This window comes from Camelus ferus, chromosome 32 (assembly GCF_009834535.1).
Source record: "Camelus ferus isolate YT-003-E chromosome 32, BCGSAC_Cfer_1.0, whole genome shotgun sequence".
In the NCBI taxonomy this organism is placed as follows: domain Eukaryota; kingdom Metazoa; phylum Chordata; class Mammalia; order Artiodactyla; family Camelidae; genus Camelus; species Camelus ferus.
This window is the reverse complement of record NC_045727.1, coordinates 13,378,707-13,401,285: the sequence shown is the minus strand read 5'-3', so window position 1 is coordinate 13,401,285 and position 22,579 is coordinate 13,378,707. Positions and strand designations below refer to the sequence as shown.

The window sequence follows — 22,579 nt, the reverse complement described above, 5'->3', positions numbered from 1 at the left end:
AGCATTCTCTGGGGTACTGGGGGGACCAATGTGGCAGTTGTGACGTTGATTACTGTTTAGGGAGCATGTACGTGCTAGACAATTTCTTGCACAACTCTGAGGTTGCTCATACTTCTGTTTTCCTCTCTGCTTTACAGACAAGGAAATCGGTGCTCAGAGAGGGAGAATGACTCACTCACAGTGTCAGGCTGGGGGCGTGGCTAAGAGACATCTGGTCTAGGGTGGCCTCCTGGCTCCTCCACTCAAGCATCAAAAACTGGGGGCTTCAATGATTGTTAAGATTACATGGCAGAGTCCAAATTCAACTGGCGGCTCAGGACCCAGAGCTTTTCCCCAAAGCGCAGTTAGGACGCCACCCCACTTGCTGCACAGCCCCTGCTTTGGGCTCTGCCTTCAGCCTCCCCGTCGCTACCCTCCCAGGGTGTAGAGCTTGCTCCCTCCCACCAAGGCCTACTGTTAGCTGAAATAACATCCCACAACGTGAGAGTTGTGAGTTCAGTTTTATTTGGGACAAGATGAGGACTACAGCCAGGGAGATAGCATTTCAGAGAGCTCCGAGTAGCTGCTCTGAAGAGGCAGGGGGAATTCAGTGTTATATACGAGTTCAGTGAAGGGTACGTGCAGTCAAGCACACATTTTGGCAGAGGCTTGCCGCTGGTCACGAGGAGCAGGTGTCACCATTAATGATTTTAGTTCTTTTCTAGATATGAGGAGATGCAAGAATTAGGGCTCATAAAATTCTCCCGAAAATATCTGAAGCCTGTTCTGCCAGTTTTCCCAGAGCACAGAGTGCCTCATTCCTGATCACCTTTCAGGGTGTGTTGAAGGTCAGCGGCTGAAGCAGCTCAGGATTTAATCCTTGTAGAGGCAGAGGTCCTACCCAGGCCTTCACGTAGAAATCTCCTGCCCTACAATTTGGACTATCCAGCAGTGATTTGCAAGCTCCTGTGGGCATCAGAATCACCAGAGGCAAGTGAAAAAAAAAGAAAAGTACATTCTTGGGCCCACTAGAGGGCATCTGAATCAACAGTGGGGCTGGGAGATTTTAATCCCAGTCCAAAGATTGTGATGGAGATCAGGGGACATTTGCAGCAATTCTGCATCCTGACCACAAGAGGGCGACATAGGCCGTGTTAAGCCATCCCTCTTTGTGGTCTTACTCCTCCAGACAGGCTGCTGTCATCAAGGACTTGCTGGTGAGACAACAGGCTAGGGGGATGAACCGTGTCCCAGTGGTCAAGGGGCTTACACAGAGAAGGAAGCCCGACATCAGGAAAGAGGTTCACAGCTGGCACTGGGCACCTATGATTCTTTCACAGTTGGACTCCAGAGCTCAGAGAGGCCACGGCCCAGCCTGGAATCCTGATCAGCCTGTCCTACTCTGAGAGTGTGTGCTGTTTCCCAGACCCTGAGCTCAGAGAGTAACCGTCTGTTCCGATGGGAAAGCCAAGACCCAGGCAAGGGCAAGGGCTTAGTGGCAGCTGCTCTGGCTCCCAGCCCACCTAGGGCTCTTTGTCCTGCCAGGGCTAGAGGCAGAGGGCAGACCCCAGGAAGTCCAGCTATGAGTCAGCTCTGAGTGCCCAGGGGATGGGACAGGGGCCGCTGGCTGGGGTTAGATGCTGGCCGGCAGGACCCTGCTTCCGCAGCTGTGGGTGGCCTTGGTGATTCAGCTTCCATCTGCCTGCCTCGAGGGGGCCGTCCTGGGCTGGAAGAGAGAGGAAGATGTTACTATTAGGGTGGGGCAAGGGAGTGGCCTTAAGGGGCTAAGTGGTCAATTCTGATGGCTGAGGAGGTCTCACTGGATAACTGTGGTCAGAGATTGGGTGTTCCCGAGGCTGGTACTAGGATGAAGTCTAGTGGGGTGGGGGTCCTTGAAGTTGGAGTCTTCTGTGAAGCTAGGGCTTTTTATCAGGCTGCCTCAGAAAGATACCCCAGGGTCTCCCGCCCTGTGTTCCTCTCTGTGGGGGACTTGCCTTGGCTCTCGGTGGGCAGGGGCTTGATCCCCCACCGGTGGGGCGAGAAGGGATAGACAGGCTGACCACGCCAGCTAGGGGGCTCTGCTGATGGAGGGGACGCTAGGCCGATGGAGGAGGAGCTGCGAGCCGGCGGAGCGGAGGCAGGGCAGGACATCCTTCCCGGGGGCGGGGCTTGGCCAGAGGTGGCGCTTGGGGTTCGGCCCAATTTTCCTGGTGGGGCGCGAGGGGCGGCCGTGGAGGCGGGGCCTAGAGCGCGGAGCCTCGCTCTCCGCCCGAGCCTGGCGGGAGCCGCCGCTGCAGCCTGAGACGCAGCCCGAGCTGCCGGGAGCCGGAGCTGGAGCGCAGGCCCAGCCGGAGCCGAGCTGAGCCGAGCTCGCCGCCTGGCACCGGCCGGAGCGCGGGCCGGCCTGTCAGCTACCCGCAGGCCCAGGGCACTATTGGAGGCAGCGAGCCCCCCCACCGGCACCACGGGGCGCGGGAGCCCTCATCGCCCCCGCCGGGCTTGAGCACGCAGGAGGTCCCGCGGTCTGGACCGAAGAGAAAAAGGACGGAGGATTCCATGTAAGCCTAGCGTTGGCACTAGTAGGGGAGAAGCGTGGAGACGTCCCTGGCATGGGGCAGAGGTGCCCGACGCCTACTAGGCCAGGCTTGAGCCCCTGAGAGCCAGGCATCCCAGCAACAGCGACTTGGGCTCTGACCTGCCTGAGCAGGAAACGCAGCTTAGCTCCTGGCCCCGGGCTGGCGCAAGCCAGGCACAAGAAGCAGTGCCCTCACCTGTCTGAGACCCGGTGGCATTCCAGGAACCCAGGTCTGGCCTGACCCGAAGTGGGGCTCTCTGGTGGCCCAGAGCTGGTCACCGGGGAGCCGGCCTCCCGCGCCAGCCCCCCTGGTACGGATGTGCCGCTGCCCACCGGAGCACCATGACAGCAGGATGACCTCAGCTGAGGCAGTGGCAGTGTCTGGTGGGGCGCGGTTGGCTGGGTCCCCAGATTGGCCCCCCGACACCCCTCAGGCCCTGGGGCGGCCTGGCCGGGCCCGGGTGGCCATGGCGGCACTGGTGTGGCTGCTGTCGGGAGCCAGCATGTCCAGCCTCAACAAGTGGATTTTCACGGTGCACGGCTTCGGGCGGCCCCTGCTGCTCTCGGCGCTGCACATGCTGGCAGCAGCACTGGTGTGCCACCGGGGGGCACGGCGCCCCATGCCCGGCCGCACCCATTGTCAAGTGCTGTTGCTCAGCCTCACCTTTGGCACCTCGATGGCCTGCGGCAACGTGGGCCTGAGCGCTGTGCCCCTGGACCTGGCGCAGCTGGCGACCACCACCACCCCACTGATCACGCTGGCCCTGTCAGCCCTGCTGCTTGGCCGGCGCCACCACCCGCTGCAGTTTGCCGCCATGGGCCCGCTCTGCCTGGGGGCTGCCTGCAGCCTGGCTGGAGAGCTCCGGACACCCCCCGCCGGCTGTGGTTTCCTGCTGGCAGCCACCTGCCTCCGTGGCCTCAAGTCCATTCAGCAGAGTGAGTACCCAGGTCGCTGGCTGAGAAGGTGGGGGCCGGGGTGGGAGCATGGCCTTGGAGGCCCTTGAGGTCATTATCCCATTTTACAGATGAAGCAACTGAGGTGTGTGGCTTTGGAGGAGGCAGGGACTGAGGCTCAGAAAGGGCCAGCAGCTCAGTGAGTTCCAGGCCCCAAACTTAGGCTCTACAGGCTCAACCAGGATTTAGTAAGAGTTGCTGCCTAGATCTGTGGCCCATGTTTTGTCAAGTCCTTTATATCCCTGATCTCTCTACTGCCCTGATCTCTCTACTGCCCTGATCAAGGAAGTCACTATATTGCCCCTATTTGACAGGTAGAGGGGGCTTGCCCTGAGCCATGTGAGCTCCGGAGGCAAATTTGAACCCAGGCAGCAGACTCCACGCTGTCCAAATGATGAGGCATAAGGCTGCGGATCCAGAGGGAGGCCTGATGGCAGGGACCAGGGAGACAGAAGAGAGGAAGGCTGTGAGCTGGGATTTGAATGGTGAGGGGTTTGGCGAAGTCTGGGAAGGGCTGGTGTTTACTGGAAGCTACAGTGTAACAGGCCCCATGCCGAGTGTTGACCTTGAGTCATCATGGCAACCACCACCTTCATCCCCATTTTACAGATGATGGAACTGAGGCCCAGAGAGGTTCGTGATTTGCCCAGGTCACACAGCTCCTAAGGACTGGAATCCTGGTCCATGTGACTCTGGACCTCAGCTCTGATGTAAGGGGTTCAGGGCTCTGGGCAGGGGGTCAGGTGGAGGCTCTAGGCCTAGACCCAGCTACATCATTCTGCCCAAGGGTGGAGGCCACCTTCCGGCCTGTCCTTCTGAGGGGCTCTGAGTCACAGCCCCCACCCTCTCTCTGCCTCAGTCCAAGGGAGACATGGTGAAGTCCAGGGCACCCACTCAGGGCAGAGAGGCCTGGGTTCCAGCCACACTTTGGCTCATACTTGCTGGATGACCTTGGGCAGGTCTGGATCTTGTCTGCACCTCAGTCTCCCCATCTTTTCGGTGCTCTCAGAGCCTTCATGCTCTCCGTCCCTTCCAGCTCTGAGGTCCTATGACCCAAGCCTGGGAGAGGAAAAGGGGTGCTCCCAGGGCACTGGACTGGGGTTAGGAGCAGCCTGCAGCCAGGGAAGGTTGAAGTCAGAGCTCAACCCTGCCCTGGCATCTGCAGCGCCAGGACCTATCCCTGTCCTCCAGGGCCCTCCAGTTCTATTTTTGCCCTCAGGTTACATGAGAGCTAGGGTCTGAGCTCTGGGCATGCATGAGTCAGTGGGAAATTTGACCTCGTGCCCTGCCCTGGGCAGGGCCAGAAGGCTGAGAAGGCCCCAGCCTTGAGGCCCCACCATGCCTGCCCAGTGCTCCACACCTAGGAGGAGCCCGGCCTGCAGGACAGGCTACGTCCGCCCACATCTCGGGCATACAGGCCAGGAGCAGCATGTGCCTGGCAATCAGGCTGCTCCTTGGCTCTGCTAGCTCCCTCCTTGTCTCCAGCCTGGTCCCTGAGGCGGATTGGATGCTTTCTCCAGGCTCCCTGAGCACCCTCTGCTTCCCCCATCAGAACCCCACATGCCACTTGATTACCTGTCTGCTTCCCACCAGACAGGAGCTCTGAGAGGGCCTGGCCTGGCTTTGGGGCAGCTCCGTGTCCCCAGCACCTGACCTGGGGCCTGGCACAGGGCAGGTAGCCCTTAAGTGGTGGATTTATTAATGGCTCTGGTGGCAACACTGGCAGGCTGTTGAGGCTACATGGCTCAAGGTGCTAAGGAGGAGCTTAGGAGGCTGAGGCAGAAGCCTGGCAGAGGTGGGGAGGAATAGACTGGAGACAGGGGCTGACATGGGTTTTTGGGCAAGAGAAGGTTTCTACTTCCAGAGGTTCCAGGAAAGGTACCAGGACTAGATTCAGACTAGAGTGTAAATGGCTGACATCAGCTCCTTTCCTGAGGACAGGCTGCATGGGAGCAGAGGATGAAAGTCCAGGAAGAGGCGTGCCCAGGCAGCCACAGACAGATCCGGCAGCTTCCCTCCTTCCTGGGCCAGTTGCCGGCCAAGGGGGCTACACGAGGGTGCCACCTTCCCACTCACAGAAAGGCTGGGAAGTGGGGTGGGACGTGCTGAGACTTGTCCTCAGCTATACCCACCTGTATTGGGGAATGGCCTGACCCGATCTCTGTCCGCTGCACTCTCAGGCTAGTCAGGGGGTGCCCTCAGACCTAGAGATCACATGGTGAGGGAGAAGTGCCAGGGCCAAGGTGGGCACAGGTGTGGTCAGCAGTTACGTCTAGGGGAGACCAGAGAAGGCAGCCTAGGGGAGGAGGCAGGCAGCGATGGTAACAATAATGTAAGAATAGTAGCAAACACTTGCTGAACCCTCACCATGTGCCCAGCTCTCCATAGGGCCAGAGCAGGAGAGGGCGGTCTGGGAGCGGGTGTCAGCGGACGGGAGCAGAGCGTGGGGGTCGTGACAGCTGCCGCGGTGAGCAGTTGCCCTGGGCACCAGGCCCTGTGCTTAGCACCTCACATGCCCCTTGCTGACACAAGAGGACAGGCGTAGAGGGAAGGTGACTTGTGTGATACCATACAGCTCATGACGGAGCAGAGAGGAGAGAAGCCAGTAGCCAGCTAGACGGGGTCTAGAGAACATTTGTTTGCATGTGGCTGAAGGTTGGGTGTGTTCAGAGGCTGAAACAAAAATGTCTTTGGAGGAGGAGAGGTTGAAATGCAGGGTTTGTGGGGAGCTGGCAGAGGAGGGGTCACTGAGACAGCAGGACGACCGGCTTGGCATTTTGGGGGCCCCAGGTGGGGTGCATCACCTCTGGCTGAGGATCACTGCTCTTTCCTTGGGCTGCGGGGAGGGGAGGTGGAGGGCAGAGTGGGATACAGAGCAGATGCAAGGGGCCCAGTGGGGAGGGAAGGACCTTCCTGCCTGGCTGCCCCGCAGAAGGTGAAATTTGCCAGAGGTGAAGGTCACCTGAAATCCTCAACACCTTCCAGGGATTGCACCTTTCACATGCCCGACATGGGCAGCTCGTGACGGTGCTAAATTTGGAGCCAACGAACAGGAGGCATTCCAATGATCTGTTCATTTCTAGAAATGCTTGAGCCAGAGGGACTGTTGCCTAGAGAACAAAGCCAAAACATTAGAATGAAATCGAGAGAGAAATAAGATTTCCTATTCTAAGCATAGCCTATGAGTAAGCACCTCTGGAAATTGTGTGTCAGAAAATGCATAGAGGCTCAGAGAGCCCTGGGAGGGGACCGGGATCCGTTACTCATCCCTCCGCGAAAACTTGGAGAAGGCCCCAGATCGTCGTTGCCTTCATGCAAATACTGTCATTTCACCTGAGCCGTATGTGATTTTAGGATGGGCACCACTTCTTTTGTGAACCAGTGGGGTGGTATCACGTGTGCACGCACACACCGGTGCAGGCACCCCGGTGCAACGCAATAGGACTTCCTTTTCCCTTGCAAAGCCTAAGATTTCCTCTTTGTCCTGGATTCACCTAGACAAGCCCCAGTGTTGGTAGCAAAAGATGGTGATAAACAGTGAATGACAGCCAAGGGCAGACAATGACTTTCTTGTTCCCCTGTCATCCCAGTGGTCATAAGTCATTGAACATTTGACTCAAACAATTTTTGTTATTTTAATAAAACTTTCTCTTTCTTTTTTTGTTTAAATGGAGGTACTGGGGATTGAACCCAGGACCTCATGCATGCTAAGCACACACTCTACCACTGAGCTATCCCCAACTTTTTTTTAATGTAAAGGCCACACAGCTAGTAAGTGGCAGGGCTGGGACCTGCTGTGAGCCTGTCCCTGCTCTGATGTGGGAGCCGCACTGCGGGGCAGTGGGTTCCGGAAGGGCTGACGCCAAGAAAGCTGGGTTGGGGTCACTTGGCACAGGGCCTTCAAAGCTGGCTAAGAGCCCACGATGTGTTTTTCCAGGGCCTGGGGAGTCCCTGAAGATTTCTTTTCCCCATGTTTATGATCATTGGGATATCACAAGCAGATTATTGTTTCAGCCTCCGGGGAGTGGTTTGAGTAGGTGATATTGGCCTTATTTATCTTACCTTTTTACGTTTGCTGAGCACTTATAAGGGCTTTCTATACATTATCTATTTTAATCTTTACAGCTACCCTGCCTATTAGGTTATAAAACTTTGTAGGTGAGTAAACAGAGGCCTACAGAAGTTAAGTGCCAGGTCACAGCTAGTAAGGAGCAATACAGGTCACCACCCAGGTGGTCTGACTCCGGAATCTTGACCTTCACATTACAGAGCGAGGGAGTCACTGATTCTGCCTGAGGGGCTGGGGCAGGCTTCCTGGAGGACCATCGGTCATGCAGGGCGGGCCAGGTGGGGTTGACGGTGCTGACGGCTGCCATCCTGGTTGCAGGTGCCCTGCTGCAGGAGGAGAGGCTGGACGCGATGACCCTGCTCTACGCCACCTCGCTGCCCAGCTTTTGCCTGCTGGCAGGCGCAGCCCTGGTGCTGGAGGCCGGCGTGGCGCCGCCGCCCGCTCCCACTGACTCCCACCTCTGGGCCTGCATCCTGCTCAGCTGCCTCCTGTCCGTACTCTACAACCTGGCCAGCTTCTCCCTGCTGGCCCTCACCTCAGCCCTCACTGTCCACGTCCTGGGCAACCTCACTGTCGTGGGCAACCTCGTCCTGTCCCGGATCCTGTTTGGCAGCTGCCTTAGCGCCCTCAGCTACGTGGGCATCGCGCTCACCCTTTCAGGAATGTTCCTTTACCACAACTGCGAGTTCGTGGCCTCCTGGGCTGCCCACCGGGGCTTCTGGTGGAGGGACCAGCCTGGCAAGGGTCTCTGAGACCTGAGGGCGCACAAGGACCACCTGGGACAGCCCCAGCCTGAATCCAGCCTTGGCCTGTGGCCATGGGAAATGTGGAGAGCGGGCAGCCTCTGGGTCCAACGGGGAAGACAGGCCTTCCAGAAGGGCCACCTTGGAGGCTGGAATGGGGACTCCCGGAGAGACCCCTCTCCTGTCCCTGCCCGCCTCTCCTCGCCTCAGTCCCCACTCACCACTGGATGGTGGGTCCGAGCCCGGGGCAGGCACTGTGCCTGTGAGAGTAATTATTACAATTAGTATCAACTATGACGCCGAGTATTGCTGGCCAAACCGTGTTCTGATGGCGACGACGATGAATCTTGGCGGTCACGCAATCCTTCCTCCAGGAAGTGGGGGAAGCAGCTAGGGGCCTGGGGAAGGGCTTCTTTGCCACTGGGCTACCTAGGGAGTTGGGGTCGTCTGTGCCAACTCCAGGCAGCTGCTGTGGCCTCAGCCCCGGGCTCCCCAGTTTTGGGTCTTCCGTCCTCAAATAAACTATTTTTGCGTGGACACCTGTGTCATTCCTCAGGGGTGGCAGCTAAGGAAATATAGGGAGGAAGAAAAGGAAATATCGGGAGAGCAGAGGGCACACTGGCTGCTAGCTGCCCACACAGAAGCGAGGACCTCCACCATTACTGCTGTGGTCGGCCAGGCCCCCACCCCAGCCCTCTGCTCCGGCCCCTGCACGCCAGCCCTGCCCTAGGGTCTCCTAGAACACACAGCCTCTGTGGCTCCACACTGCTCAGGACAAGGTCAGATCTTCCTGCCCCAGACCACAAGGCTGTCAGGGTCTGGACCCGTGGCCTCACCTCTCCTTGGATTCCGCCTTTGCTCCCACCAGCTTCCTGCAGGTCCCCACTGAGGCCAGGCCCACCCCCCTGCACCTCTTCCTACATCTGCATCTCCCTTCTCACAGCTAAATCCTTGCTTGGGGGAGAAAACCCAACCTGCAGCTCTCCTCTAAAAGAAAACCCCAAAAAGGAAGCCTGAGGAAGGAAGGGCCTTGACCAGGGACCATGCCCAGGGCTGTGGGAGCAGAGGGCAAGGAATTGGGGTGGGGGGAGCTCCAGGGCTGCCACGGGGGGAACCTGGGGCCACAGTCTCAGCTTGGAGTCTGCTGGGCTCCTCTCTGACCAGCTGTCCTGACTCAGATCATCACTCCTCTGTCCTTGACTCTATGCACTTAATTTCAGCCACCACCTGCCTCCACTGGAGGCTGCCTGTTAAAAACCATAAGGACCCTGCCTGGGTTAGAGAGACCTGGGGCCTAATCCTGCTCCACCCACCTCATTGCACCTGGGGTAGGTAGGTACTGCCCCTCTCTGAGCCTCGGCTTCCTTATCTGCAAAGTGGGCTGATGGTCCCCCATGGCGAGGATTCTGGTGAGAAGACTGGTGAGCAGGGCCAGGGGAGAGGTGGGTGATGGTGCCAGATGGCTTGGTCCCCATCTTGGGCTAGGCATCCACTCTCTCTGAGGCTCCAGGCCCATCTGGTAAGTGGGAGGGTGGGAGCTAGGCCAGGCCAGGGCTAGGGGAATCATTCGTTGCTTCAGTATCCAGAATTCATGGATGTCTGCTGTGCCAGCCAGTGCTACACAGGGCAGCGTACCGGGTCAGCCTCAGGGTGGGGTTGGGGGTGGCAAGGGGCTGGGAGGCCCCTGGTCCAGGGAGGACAGATGCAGGTTTTCCCAGCATAGGCCTCCACCCAGGCTGGCCTTGCCGAGGGGAAGTGGGCCTAGGCTGAGTCACTGGCCACCCACCCTCCCTGTGACTCAGAGATGCCACTGGCCCAGCCCTGTCCCATGTACCCTGGATACCTCTGGGCTCCACTCTGAGGCCTGGCCAGCCCTGACAGGGATAGATGGCTTTGTAGGGGCAGAGCTTCCTCGGTACTCAGGACCCTTCCACATTCAAGGGGGCCCCCTGCCATAGCAGGAGCCTCCCGCAGTGACCTTGCCCTGGCTCCTGGGCCCCAGGAAGTGCTTGGCTTAAGAGTAAGTTTCCCATCTGATCAAAGCCAGCACCTGGAGGTTGTAGGGGTGGGACGGGGGATGGGATGGCACTGAGGTGATTCCCTCAAGGGCAGAGTTGAAGCCCAGCTTCTCTCTCCTCCCAGCAGTGGGCACACTGAGCACTGGACTGGGAGTCAGAAACCTGGTCTTGTGTCCCGGGCACTTTTCTCACTGATGGGGATCCCCTCAGGGAAGGGCTCTGCAGGTGATTCTCACTGACAGGCCACTGACCCTCCAGGCTCTGCTTCTTACTTGTTCTGTGGCCTGGGGCAAGTCACTTCACCTTTCTGAGCCTCCCTCCTTTTACCTAGTCCCTGCCGGGAATCCTTCTCGGAATAGCAGATGTCACCATTCCTGGGAGCTCTTTCCACCAATCCCCGTCCCTGCCCTGCCCCTTACCAGGCTGGGTTGACAGCCACAGCCAAAGGTCACCCCAGCTCCCTAGGCCGGGCCCTGAGCACACCTCACTCTCAGAGCTGGTTTATCGCCTCTCTCCTCTACCGGCCGGGGCTCCAGGAGGGCTGAGATGACCGCTCACTGCCGGCTCCCTGGCACCAGCACCAGCCTGGTGTGGATGGAGTAGGGGGAGAAGACTAGGCAAAAGCAGGGGTCAGACCTGGGTTCAAATCCCAGCCCTGGCAAGTCTGAGCTGTATGACCGGGGGTGGGGGGTAGGGTCGTCCCCTCCTGTGTGTCTGTGTTATTTGGGGGCAGCAGCAGAGCCCACCCTGATCTAGATCCTGGAGGCTAAGGCATGGCATGTGCTTAGCGACAGTGCCTGAAACCTAGCGGGTCGTCAAGTAATGTTAGCTCATACAGATGCCTCCCAGCTCCTCTCCCAAGGCTTCTCATGCTCTCCTCCCTCCAGCCTCCCCCTGCCCAGCGAGGGCCCAGGCATGCCCCTGGCCCAGCTCCCACCCCCTTGCCCTGCCTTGGAGGAAGCCGGGCCTGTGGCGGGCATCCTGCCATTGTGGATTCAGAACAAAGCAGCTGCCTTGTCTTGGCCCCAGCTGCCAGGGGGCCCCTCCCACCCTCTCCGGCAGGCCCTGGGATTGTCATTCCAGGGGGCCAGGGCAAACAAGGACTCTTCTGCTCTCCTCTGCTCCCCAGTCAGCTCAGGGACACCAGGAACTCCACCATCACACTGTTCCTGCTCAGTTGTACACCTCTTAGCAATAACACAGAATACAGGGGGGCTGTGGAAGGTTTTGAGCAGGCAAGGGTCATGATGTGCAGTAAAGCTTTCTGGATAATGGCCCTTCAGTTTGGTCTGGATCCTATGTGTAGGAGAAATTGAAGGGGCTTGTGGCAGGAGGCAGGGAGACCAGGGAACTATCACTGTGGTCCATTGGACAGATGACAGTGGGGACAGTGCCTTGGGTGTGGTGCAGGGTAGCATCTATTGTATTGATCTGGGGGAGCAAGTTATCCCCAAACACTATGGCTTAGAGCAACAGATATAAATTATCTCCCAGTTTCTGTGGATCAGGCACCTGGGAGTGGCTGAGTTGGGCAGCTCTGACTCAGGGTCTCCCTCACAAGGGGCAGTCAGATGTCACCCAGGACTGTGGTCACACGAAGGCTTTACTGGGGCTGGAGGGTCCACTTCCAAGACGATGCATTCACATGGCCGTAGGCAGGAGGCCTCCGTCCCGGCCATCACGGGACTACCACTGAGCTATTACCCTCCTGCCACGAATGAGCATATATTTTCAAAAAGACATTTCTTAGGGTTTCAGTTCTGAGTAAGACAGAGTAAGCAGAGTCTGTCCTTCCATCTGAGTGCAACTAAAAACCCTGGGCGGAATGTAGGAAGCAGCTATCTGTGGACTTTGAGGAAGAAATGGTAGCAGGTGGATGGGAGAGGGAACCAGAACTTGGAGTGTAAACAGTCTGGTGGCGAGTTTCTTGTTTTGCTTTTTGCTCCTGTATCTGCTGGCCGTGGTCTCAGGGGCAGTGTGGCCCCTGGAAATGGAAAGAAAAAACTCCAAGAGAAGCCCTGTCTTTCTGGTCTGAGGTGTAGGAAGAAGGGCCCTTCAGGACAAACAGAGTGAGGGAAATCCTTGTCCCCCTCTTTTTTTTTCCTCTTTTCTCATCCAGCCCTGTCCCTGGGCAAGCCTCATTCTGAAGTTGAAACCGGGTGGGAGCAGCAGCGGCGGCAGCCAGCAGAGATCCTAAAGCTCTGAGGGGCATCCTTCCATCTGACCACAGCTGTGGCTTGAAGGGTGTGTTTGGAGGGGAGGCATCCCCTTGCTTTTTCCCCTCCCTTCATCCTGCCACCTGGTTCCAGAGCAGAAGAAGCCACAGAATGTGTACAGCAGAGCAGGCAGACTCAAGGCCCGGGTTCTAGCTTGGAGGCCGGGAGATGGTGGTCTTGAAAACTGGAGGGTGTGGGAGAAACTGTGGAGAGGAGGAGGCTTGAGACCTGGGTCCCCTAGACTCACAGGTATGGATCTGACCCCAAACAGTATTCCAATGACTTTGAGAACGAAACTACTATGTAGACCCCCCAGATTTCAGACGGGCTCCAGGGTGGCACAAATGTAAGACAGATATGACTTACGCTGCAGAAGTTCTGAAAACCGAACTGATACTCGAACTATGGCCCTGTTAAAAAACAAAATTCAACTGAGTATATTTTAAAGATCTTATAGGCTTTATTCAACGATTTATGAATTGGGCAGCATCCAATCTGGCAAACAGAAAGAGCTCCAAGGAGCTATACAGAATGAAAGACTTTCATATGCAGAAGGGAGCAAGAACAAGGAAGTTGTCTTAGGCAAAAAAGTGCCTTGGTTATCGCAAGGTTATTTTCCTTTAGGGGATGGCAGGGATCTATCAGGCAGATTACCTAACTAGTGCTGAGGAGGTGATTCCTGATTGACTGGTTTAATATTCTACTTCTGGGAGAGCCAAAACTATAATTCAATTAAGTCTCAGCTTGGTGCAGTGGGGCTTAGCACAAGTGACTCCATTTTGAGCCTATTGTTTTAACAGCCTATAGGAGGCAGAACAGAACTGATCCTAAGTGGATCAATTGCCTCCTAAAACAAAAACTCAACATCCTTCCATAGGAATTACCCAAGACCTAGTCCCATAACATAATATTTAAAATGTCCAGGATTCAATCCAAAATTACTTTACATATAAAGAGTCAAGAAAGTTTAAACACAGAGATGATCAAATATTGGAATTATCAGAAAAAGACTTTAGAAATGAAAAGATAGAAAGTCTCAGCAGAGGCATAGAAGGTACAGAAAATAATCAAATAGAATATTTAACACTAAGAAAATACATTCACCAAAATTTGAAAATATACTAGATGGCCTCAGTAGCAAAATGGAGGTGACTGAGGAAAGGCTGTGAACTTGAAGACAGAGCAGTAGAAATTGTCTGTGATACGCAGTATGTTCACCTCTGCCAAACACGTCCATGCCTTATTCCTTGGAAAGTGTGAACGTTACTTTTTATGATAAAAGAGACTTTGCAGATATAATTGAGTTTATGGACTTTAAAAATCAGGGCTGGATTGTTGGGTGGGCCTAGTCTACTCACATGAATCCTTAAAAGCAGAGATTTTTCTCTGGCTGGACTCAGAGATGCAGCAGGAGAGTCAGAGGTATTTAAAGTGTGAGAGGGACTCAACCCGCTCTTGCTGGAGGGGCCACGAAAGCACTGAAAGGAATGTGGGAAACTTCTAGGAGAAAAGAGCAGCCCCCAGCTAAGTTAGTAAGGAAATGGGGTCTTCTTCAACCACGAGGAACTGAAGTCAACCATCTCAATAAGCTTGAAAAATATGCTGGATTTCAGGCTTATGAAACCCCTTGAATTTGGCCTTGTGAGGCCCTAAGCAGAAGACAGTCAAACCTAACCAGACTTCTGACCTCCGGAAATTGTGAAGTAATAAATAGGTGTTGTCTTAAGTTGGTGGTAACTTGTTATGGCAGCAAGAGAAAACTAATACATTATCTAGTATGAACAGTAGTGAGAGTGGTAAGATATTAATTTAAGCAGCTTACGAACAGTTAAGTATGTATATTATAATCTCTAGTGCAATGTCTAAAAAGACTATACAAAATTAAATGGAATAGTTAAAAATATTAATAATCCAAAAGAAGGCAGGAAAAGGGAAATAGAAGAATGAAAACCAGAGAGGACAAACAGAAAACAATAAAATGGTAGACCTAAGTCCAAATATCAATATTTTTGGTCTAAACACAGCAATTAAGGGACAAACTGGATATATGAAAAAAGACTCAATTATATGCTGTCTACAAGAAACCTACTTTCAATATAACAATATAGGTAGGCTGAAAGTAAAAGGATGTAAAAAGATACATCATGCAAATACTACTTAAAACAAAGCTGGGGTGGTTGTATTAATATCAGACAGAACAGACTTGCTAAAGAAAGATAATGAGACACTGGATGTTCATAAAAGGGTCAGTTCGCCGTGAGGACATAACAATCCCAATCATGAAGCACCTAACAACAAAGCTTCAAAATACATGAAACAAAAATTAATAGAATTGAAAAGAGATGTAAGCAAATCCAGTTTTAGCTGGATACTTTAACACTCCTCTTGGTAATCCATACAAGAAGTAACCAGAAAACCAGGAAGTGTGTAAGAGAAATGAAACCATTATCAATCAACTGGTCCTAATTGACATTTACTGAACACTCCATCCAAAATAACCCCCTTTTCCCCCCAAGTGCACATGAAGCATTTACCAAGACGGACCATATCCTACATCATTAAGTAAACATTAGTAAGTTTAAAAGAAATGAAATCATACAATGAATGGTCTCTGACTGATGGAATTAAACTAGAAACCTGCAACAGAAAGATGGTTGTAAAACTTCCAAATACTTAGAATTTAAACCACACACTTCTAAATAACACATGGGTAAAGAAGGACATTTCAAGGGAAATTAGAAAATGTGTTGAAATGCACAAGATTGAAAATGCAACATATTGATTTCTGTGGGATGCAGGTCTCAAATCAATAATCTAAGTTTCCACCTTCCAGGAAATTCAAAAAAAGAACAAAATAAGCTCAAAGCAAGCAGAACTATGGAAATAATTAGGAGGAGAAATCAAAGAAATAGAAAAGAGAAGAACAATAGAGAAAATTAAAAATACAAGGTAAGTAGTTCTTTAAAAAGATCTTTTAAAATTGATAAACCTCTAGCCAGACTAACAAAGAAATACAGAAGACAAATGATCAGTATGAAAAATGAAAAGGTGATGTTACTGCAGACCCTGCAGATAAAAAAGATGCTAAGGGGACACTATAAACAACTCTACATGCATAAATCTGATGGTTGGATGAAATAACCTATTCCTCAAAAATCACAAACTACCAAAACTCACCCAAGATGAAACAGATAACTTGAATAATCCTTTAACTATGAATGGAATTGAATTTATTGTTAAATCCTTCTGAAAAAAGCCCAGATGGTTTCACTGCTGAAGTCTACCAAACATTTAAAGAAGAAATAACACCAATTCATACATCTCTTCCAGGGACTAGAAGAGAAGATAATACTTTCCAACTCTTCCTTAACCTAATAAAGAGCAACTACAAGAAAAACCTATAGCTAACATCGTAGTTAACTGTCAAAGACTGAACACTTTCTGAGGTCAGGAATAAGGCAAGAACGTCTGTTCTCACCACTCGTGCTCATCACCATACTGGAAGTCCCCAGCCTGTGTAATAAAAAAAGAAACCAAAGGCATTCAGATGGAAAAGGAAGAAATAAAACTATTTCTATTTGCAGGCGACATGACTGTCTACACGTAGACAGCCAAGGAATCTACAAATATGCTCTTAGAATAAGTGTATTTATCAGGGTCACAGGATACGAGGTCAATACACAAAAATCAACTGTACTTCTATAGACTAACAATGAACAATTGGAAACCAAAGTTGAAAAAAAATTATTTTTATGATGCCCTCCTTCAAATGAAATATTTAGGTGCAACTGTAATAAAGTATATAAGCTCTGTATGAAAGACTACAAAACACTGAAAACTACAAAACACTGATGAAAGACATCAAAGACCTAAATCAACAGGGAGACACACTGTGCTCACAGGTCAGAAGAGTTCAAGTCAAGATGTTAATTCTCCCCCGGACTGGACAACAGATTTAATGTAATTTCAATAGAAATCCCAGCAGAATTTTTGTTGTTGTCGTCGATGTAGACAAGTTGCTTCTAAAATTTATATGGAGAGGCAAAGAAACTAAAAAAACCGAAACAATTTTTTTAAAAAAGAAGAAAATTGGAGGACTCAAATCATTCAATTTTAAGACTTACTTTGTAGCTACAGTAAACAAGACGGTGTGGTATTGGTGAAGAGAAAGACACACATCAAACAGAATGAAAGTACAAAAACAGACTCACACTAAGGTGCAAAGGCAGCTCCATGGAGAAAGGACAGTCTTCAATCAAAGGAAACCACTGGACGTTGACAGGAAAAAATACGAACCTCAAACTACCCCTCACAACTTATGCAAAAGAATCATAGAAATAAGTGAAAAATTTTAACTCTCAAACTTTAAAACATTAGAGAAAAGCTTTGTGATCTGAGGTTAGGCAAAGTTCTTAGACAAGACACCAAAAAAACAATCCATAAAAGGAAAAACCGGTAAGTAGCATATCACCAAAATTGAAAACTTTTGCTCTGCAAAAGCCACTTTTAAGAGAGTGAAAAGACAAGCCACACTGGGGAAAAATATTTTAAAAATCCGTATCTGATAAAGGACTTGTATCCAGAATATATAAAGAATTCTCAACATTCAATAGGGAGAAAACAGCTCAATTTAAAAATGGGTAAAAGAGTTGAATAGACTCTTTTCTTAACATCACTAACCATTAGGAAAATGCAACTTAAAACCACAATGAGCTAACAACACACACCTATCAGAATGGCTGAAATAAAAAATATTGGAAGTTTCAAATACTGGCAAGAAACTGAAGCTCTCAGAGTGGGATGCAAAACGGTATAGCTACTCTGGAAGTCTGGTCATTTTTAAAAGTTAAACATAATCTTTACCATAGGACTGAGCAATCTTGCTTCTAGGTATATACCCTAGAGAAATGAAAAATTATGTTCCCACAAAAACCTATACACAAATAATTATAGCAGTTTGATTCAAAATCACCCCAAACTGGAAACAACCCAAATATCCTTCAGCGGGTCAATGTAAAACAAACTGTAGTGTTGTCATACAGGAATACCACCTAGCCATAAAAAGCAGCAGGTGTGACTCTTAAAGACCTTGTACTGAAAGAAGCTGGTCTCCGGAGGTTACATACATCCTCTATGATTCAATGCATGTGACCATGTGACATTCTGGAAAAGACAGATCTGTGGGGTTGGAGAAGAGACAGGTGTTTGCCAGAGACTGGGGTGGGACAAAGGTATGCCTGCAAAGGGGCAGCATGAGGGAGTCTGGGGGGTGATGGAACTGCTCTGGGTCCTGATGGTGGAGGTAGTTACACAAATGTGTTCAAACACATAGGACTTCACGTAGGAGAAAGTTAATTTTATGGTATGTTAATTTTAAAAGTTTTAAAAATTGAAACAGAAGATATCCAAATAAGCTTTTTTAAAAAAATGCTTTCGAAGAAATTTCCCATCTGGGTTTCCTCCAGATGGGTTTCTTCTGCTTTGTGGGTACACTGCCACACCAGCCCTGGTCTTTGTGGGTCTGCTTATTCATTCAACTCTCAAATGAGATCAGCCTAGAGCAGCAATGTTCCTTCCCCCCGACCCTAAAACTGCAGCCCTGGGCAGGCCCTGTGTGGAAGTAGGGGTGGGACAGGTTTGGAGAGAAGGAGCATTTGGCCCCCAGTGGGCTCTGGACCCACAGAGCAGTTGTGCTTTTGTCTGGCCCGTATAATGTTCGTCTAAAAATCTCTGGATTAGAAGAGCTGGTCTTGACCCAGATCCTCAGGCACCAGGGCTGGGGTGTGAACACTCCTGGATTCTGGGGCCCACTGGCAGGGCCTGCTTGTTTGTCCTTTTGGCACACACCCTGTGGACCCCAGGGTGCTGGCTCTGATGATCAGCAATCTAAACAAGGCCCTTTGGGGGAAGCTCGGTTCCCAGGTCACACGTGGATGAAACATAATGGGAATTCTGAAGAGGCTTTGAGGTCTAGGCCTCCTCCAAGGCAGAGTTGGAAAGGACTTAAACCACTTTTTTCCCACGCAGGATGACTTTTTGGAAGAGCATTTTGTAAGCAGTAATGGGCTATACACAGATGGGGGAAAGGCTGTTGTGAGGATGACTTGCCGACTTGGACCAGTGGGGTCAGAGCATCATTCGTGACGAGAGCTGCGGGTTACACTAAGCACCTACCACGTACCAGGCACCGTGCTAAGGAATCATGGAATCTTCATGACCACCCTGTGAGGAAAGGGCTGTCACTGCTTGGGTGAGGAAACTGAGGCTCCAAGAGGCCCCAGATCACATGGGCAGGAGCTGGCAAGGCTGGGTTCCAGGCCGCAGCTCCAGCCTTCTGAGCCGAGGCCTGTGAGGGGAACCTCTGGAGCCTGATGACAGGCCCGCTCTCCACATGGGCCCTGAGACAGAGACTAATGTCACCTTTAACCAAAAGGTGGTAAGGGGACCTTGCCATGTACAACAGTGCTCAAAAAGAAATGTTTTTTAAAAGTTTGTATCTAATGGAATGCTTCTTTTGAAAACTATCTTATGCGTAAGGCCAATGTAGAAAACCAGAGTTGAGCCCCTGTGGTTGAAGGTGGAAGCTGGCTTTGCCTGGGGCCCCTTGGGCTCCCAGAGCACGCTTGAAGGCTACTTATCCAGTAGGTTGGCACTTACTGTGGGAAGCACAGGAGATGATATGATGCTTAAGGCTGGCTTCGGATGTGAAAGAGTGAGATGAGATTGTGGTGGACTCATTCCTGGGGGGAGGGCTGCAGGATTCCAGGCCTGCCTTACACACTGGGTGCTGGCCCATCTGGCCTGGGTACCACCTGGCTCCCCCTCCCTCTCTGGTCAGCAGCCACAAGCTGTCACTCACGGGGTAGGAAACATCTCTTTACCATCTTACACTTAGTAAGTTTAATCTTTAACGATAGGAATGATCAGGTTAGAAGCTGCAGCACCCTTCCTTTCTTCTTGCCTGTATAAAGGCATCGTCTGGTTTTTCTGTATCAACAAAGGGAGACCGTTTAAGGGCAGATCTTGGTGTAGGATCAACGGCAGATCTGTACATCTGACCTCGCCGCAGGGGCTGACAGGATGGCTCACAGTGGGATCATCAGACGGACCTCCTTCTCATAGATGTCAGGGATCACTCCCACAGGGGAGCTGACCATGTGCACTGTGTTCTTTCCGAACAGCTGGAACTCATAGTGGATGAGCTGCTCCCAAAAGCCATTGTTGGGCCGGATGATGGGCCGGCACGACTTGGTCCATGTGTGGGCCTCTAGCAGGGACATGGCGTGGTACTTCATGAGGTAGGCGAGGCAGAGGGCGGCTGAGCGGCTCACGCCAGCGGCGCAGTGCAGCAGGGTGCGGCCCTGCTCCATCTCCACGCTGTGGATGTGGTCTGCAATGGGGTCAAAGAAGTCACAGAGCCGCGAGCCAGGTGTGTCAGCCACAGGCACCTGCACGTAGCGGATGTCCTCGTACACCGTGTTCACCACCTCCACCGAGACGTTGATGACCGTGGTGATGTGGTTGCTGGAGAGCATGAGCTTGTTGTTGGCAGCCACCCCATTGCTGATATACAGGCTGCTGGTGATCTGTGAGAGGCCGCTGACCGAGGGCTGCCGGAACTGAACCGGGAAGGCACACGGGGATGCTGTCATTGGGCCGGTAGGTCAGCGGCCAACGAGGCATGAAGGCTGCATCTTCCTGCTAGGCTGTGTCCATGGAGAACTGCAGGGAGGGAGAGGACACAAGTGAGGAGCCCAAGTTCTGTTCCCCCTCAGTATATTTCATATATTTCAGCATCTGCCCTGTTAGAATGAGACAGAGCCCCTTAGCTCTGCTGTCAAGGCCTTTTGTGGCCTGGCTCCTGCCCATTTCTCCCACCTCCTTTTAACCTTTCCTGCATCCTGAAGGACCTCAGGGAGGCCAAGCCACTTGCAGTTCTGTATGGGATCTGATCCTCTCTGGCCCAGGGCCTTTGTTTCTCTCAACCAGAACCCCCTTTCCTGACAAGTCTGCCAGATCCTAATCTGTTCCATTCGGCATTGGGATCTTCACCTAGGGTCAATTCCTGAAGGAAACCTCCCAGGACTACACCCCTATCCCTACATTTAATCAAGTCCCTGCTCCAGGCAGGCCCCAGGTGCCCTTCTTCCTAACATTTATTGAAGATGTGGTTTTGCTGTGATCTGCCCACGAATCCTTTTGGGATAGCACTGTGTCTATCTTCACTTCTATTATATCACCAGTGCCAAGTTGCCTGTCCCCACAGATATCTGTTGAACATAAGAATGATTCCAACAACCTTGACTCTGCCACCTCTAGAATTTTGGGGAGGAGCTGGGTCGAGGTGAGGGTGGTTCTTGGGCTGCAGGAGAGGAAGGCAAAGGCTGCACAGACAAATCCAATGCCCAAAGTCCAATGCAACAGGCTCATCCCCAGTAGGGCAGATGGGGCTGGTTTGTTCTAAATGTCACGTGAGTACAGGGGAAAAGGCCATCCCCCAAACCCAGATGGAAGCCTAAATGCTAAGGGATGTTCTGGATCCTTAACACACGAAAACCAAGGCAGAAGTGGACTGAGGGACCCCAAAACTAGTGTCCAGTGGGCAACAGGAATAGTGGAGACTGCTGCCAATTACAGGGACAAAGAGTGTGCAGAGGAGACACTGCTCTGGAAGGTGAGGGTAGTGATGGGAGGAAAGTCATTTTCCTGCTGGTCAAAAAATATTTATCAGGCACTGTAGTAGGTGCTGGGTGCTGGGATACTGAAATGCACGAGACAGCCATCGCCCGTCTCACAGAGCTCAAAGTCAAGTGGGAAAGGCAGACATTAAATAGGCAATGACAAGCGCAACAGAGTTGGAAAACAGGGATGACAGTGCTTACCTTACAAGAATCTTCTGAGGATTACGTGAGGTAACCTATGTAAAGCGGTTAACACAGGGCCTGGCACAGAGTGAGCCCTCTAAAAATGATAACTATTGTTGCTGTTGTTAGGGGGGTTATAATGCAGGGCATTAGAGGAATGAAGAGTAAAGGCATTTATTTCAGATTGGGGCTAAGGAGAAGCACAGATCGCCGGAAGAAATGACACAAAGATCTGAAGAACGTTTAGCGTGAGGGGGGTTGGGAGGGGGAGAAACAGCGACTCCGCAGCAGCTCAGTCACGGTTTCATGGCCTAAAAGCTTTGGTTCCATCTCCAAAACAACACAGTGAGCTGGTGTCCGAAGTTAATATCTCCATTTTACACACGGGGAAAGTGAGGCAAGAAGGGGAAAGGACCTGTCTAGGGTCACAAAGCAAGGTCCAACAGCCGGTCTTTCTGGTCTCATTACGTGTGGGAAAAGTTGGCAAGCCACACCGCGGGGCTTTCGTTAATACTGGGTTATAAACGTGGAACAAAGTCAAGTATCGACGGGAGAAAGACGCCACTTCCAGGGGTGAATCAGGTAGGTTTCCCGGGGAGTTGGCGTTGGAACGGGCGTCTTCACCCGCTCGGTGTCAAGACTTCGGTGTCTTACATCTCTCGCGCGGGCGAAAGGGCAAGTTCATTCAGGGAGCAACCCTGGGAGAGGATCTCGGGTTGGGAGAAGACGAATCAGGATCGGGAAGCCGCAATTCCCGCTGGCCTGGCGCTCCGGTTCCCATAGCAATGGTCCCCTGTCGCGGGGAGGAATTGACCGTGCTGGGTCTACGGAGAAACCCCAGCCTCGTCTCCCAGCCCCGGAGCTGCCCCACCCAGACTCACCCGGTTACCCGCCCGGCGATCGCGCGGGGACCACCGCAATCCTAGCCAGGAAGTACGGTCCGCTCAGTGCGCTGCAGCCCTCTTCAGTTCTCCTAGCCAGTCTCCACGGCAACGCGCCGGGCCGCACCACGGCAGTTGCCGAGGGACAATCCTGCTGCGTCGGCAGCCTTCCGGGCTCCGCGCACACTGCCCGCCCAGAGCCCGGGTCCCGCCTCACTAGCGCGTCTCCCGGGCAACGCGCTGTGCTCAGCGCCCCGCGTCTGCGCACCGTGTCTGCGCA

At 52.3% G+C, this 22,579-nt stretch overlaps 2 protein-coding genes across 2 annotated transcripts; one reads left to right on the top strand and one right to left on the bottom strand.

Annotated features, from left to right (window-relative positions):
• The first annotated feature begins 41 nt into the window (after window positions 1-41).
• Window positions 42-8,857, top strand: SLC35E4 (solute carrier family 35 member E4). The gene is made up of 2 exons (XM_014559294.2): window positions 42-3,490; window positions 7,896-8,857. The coding sequence occupies exons 1-2, from the start codon at window positions 2,872-2,874 to the stop codon at window positions 8,327-8,329; spliced, it is 1,053 nt and encodes a 350-aa protein (XP_014414780.2). The 5' UTR covers window positions 42-2,871; the 3' UTR covers window positions 8,330-8,857.
• A 4,133-nt stretch (window positions 8,858-12,990) lies between these two features.
• DUSP18 (dual specificity phosphatase 18) lies at window positions 12,991-22,492 on the bottom strand. The gene is made up of 2 exons (XM_014559301.2): window positions 22,300-22,492; window positions 12,991-20,276 (listed from the first exon to the last, which is right to left on the bottom strand). The coding sequence occupies exon 2, from the start codon at window positions 20,204-20,206 to the stop codon at window positions 19,640-19,642; it is 567 nt and encodes a 188-aa protein (XP_014414787.1). The 5' UTR covers window positions 20,207-20,276; window positions 22,300-22,492; the 3' UTR covers window positions 12,991-19,639.
• Window positions 22,493-22,579: the final 87 nt, after the last annotated feature.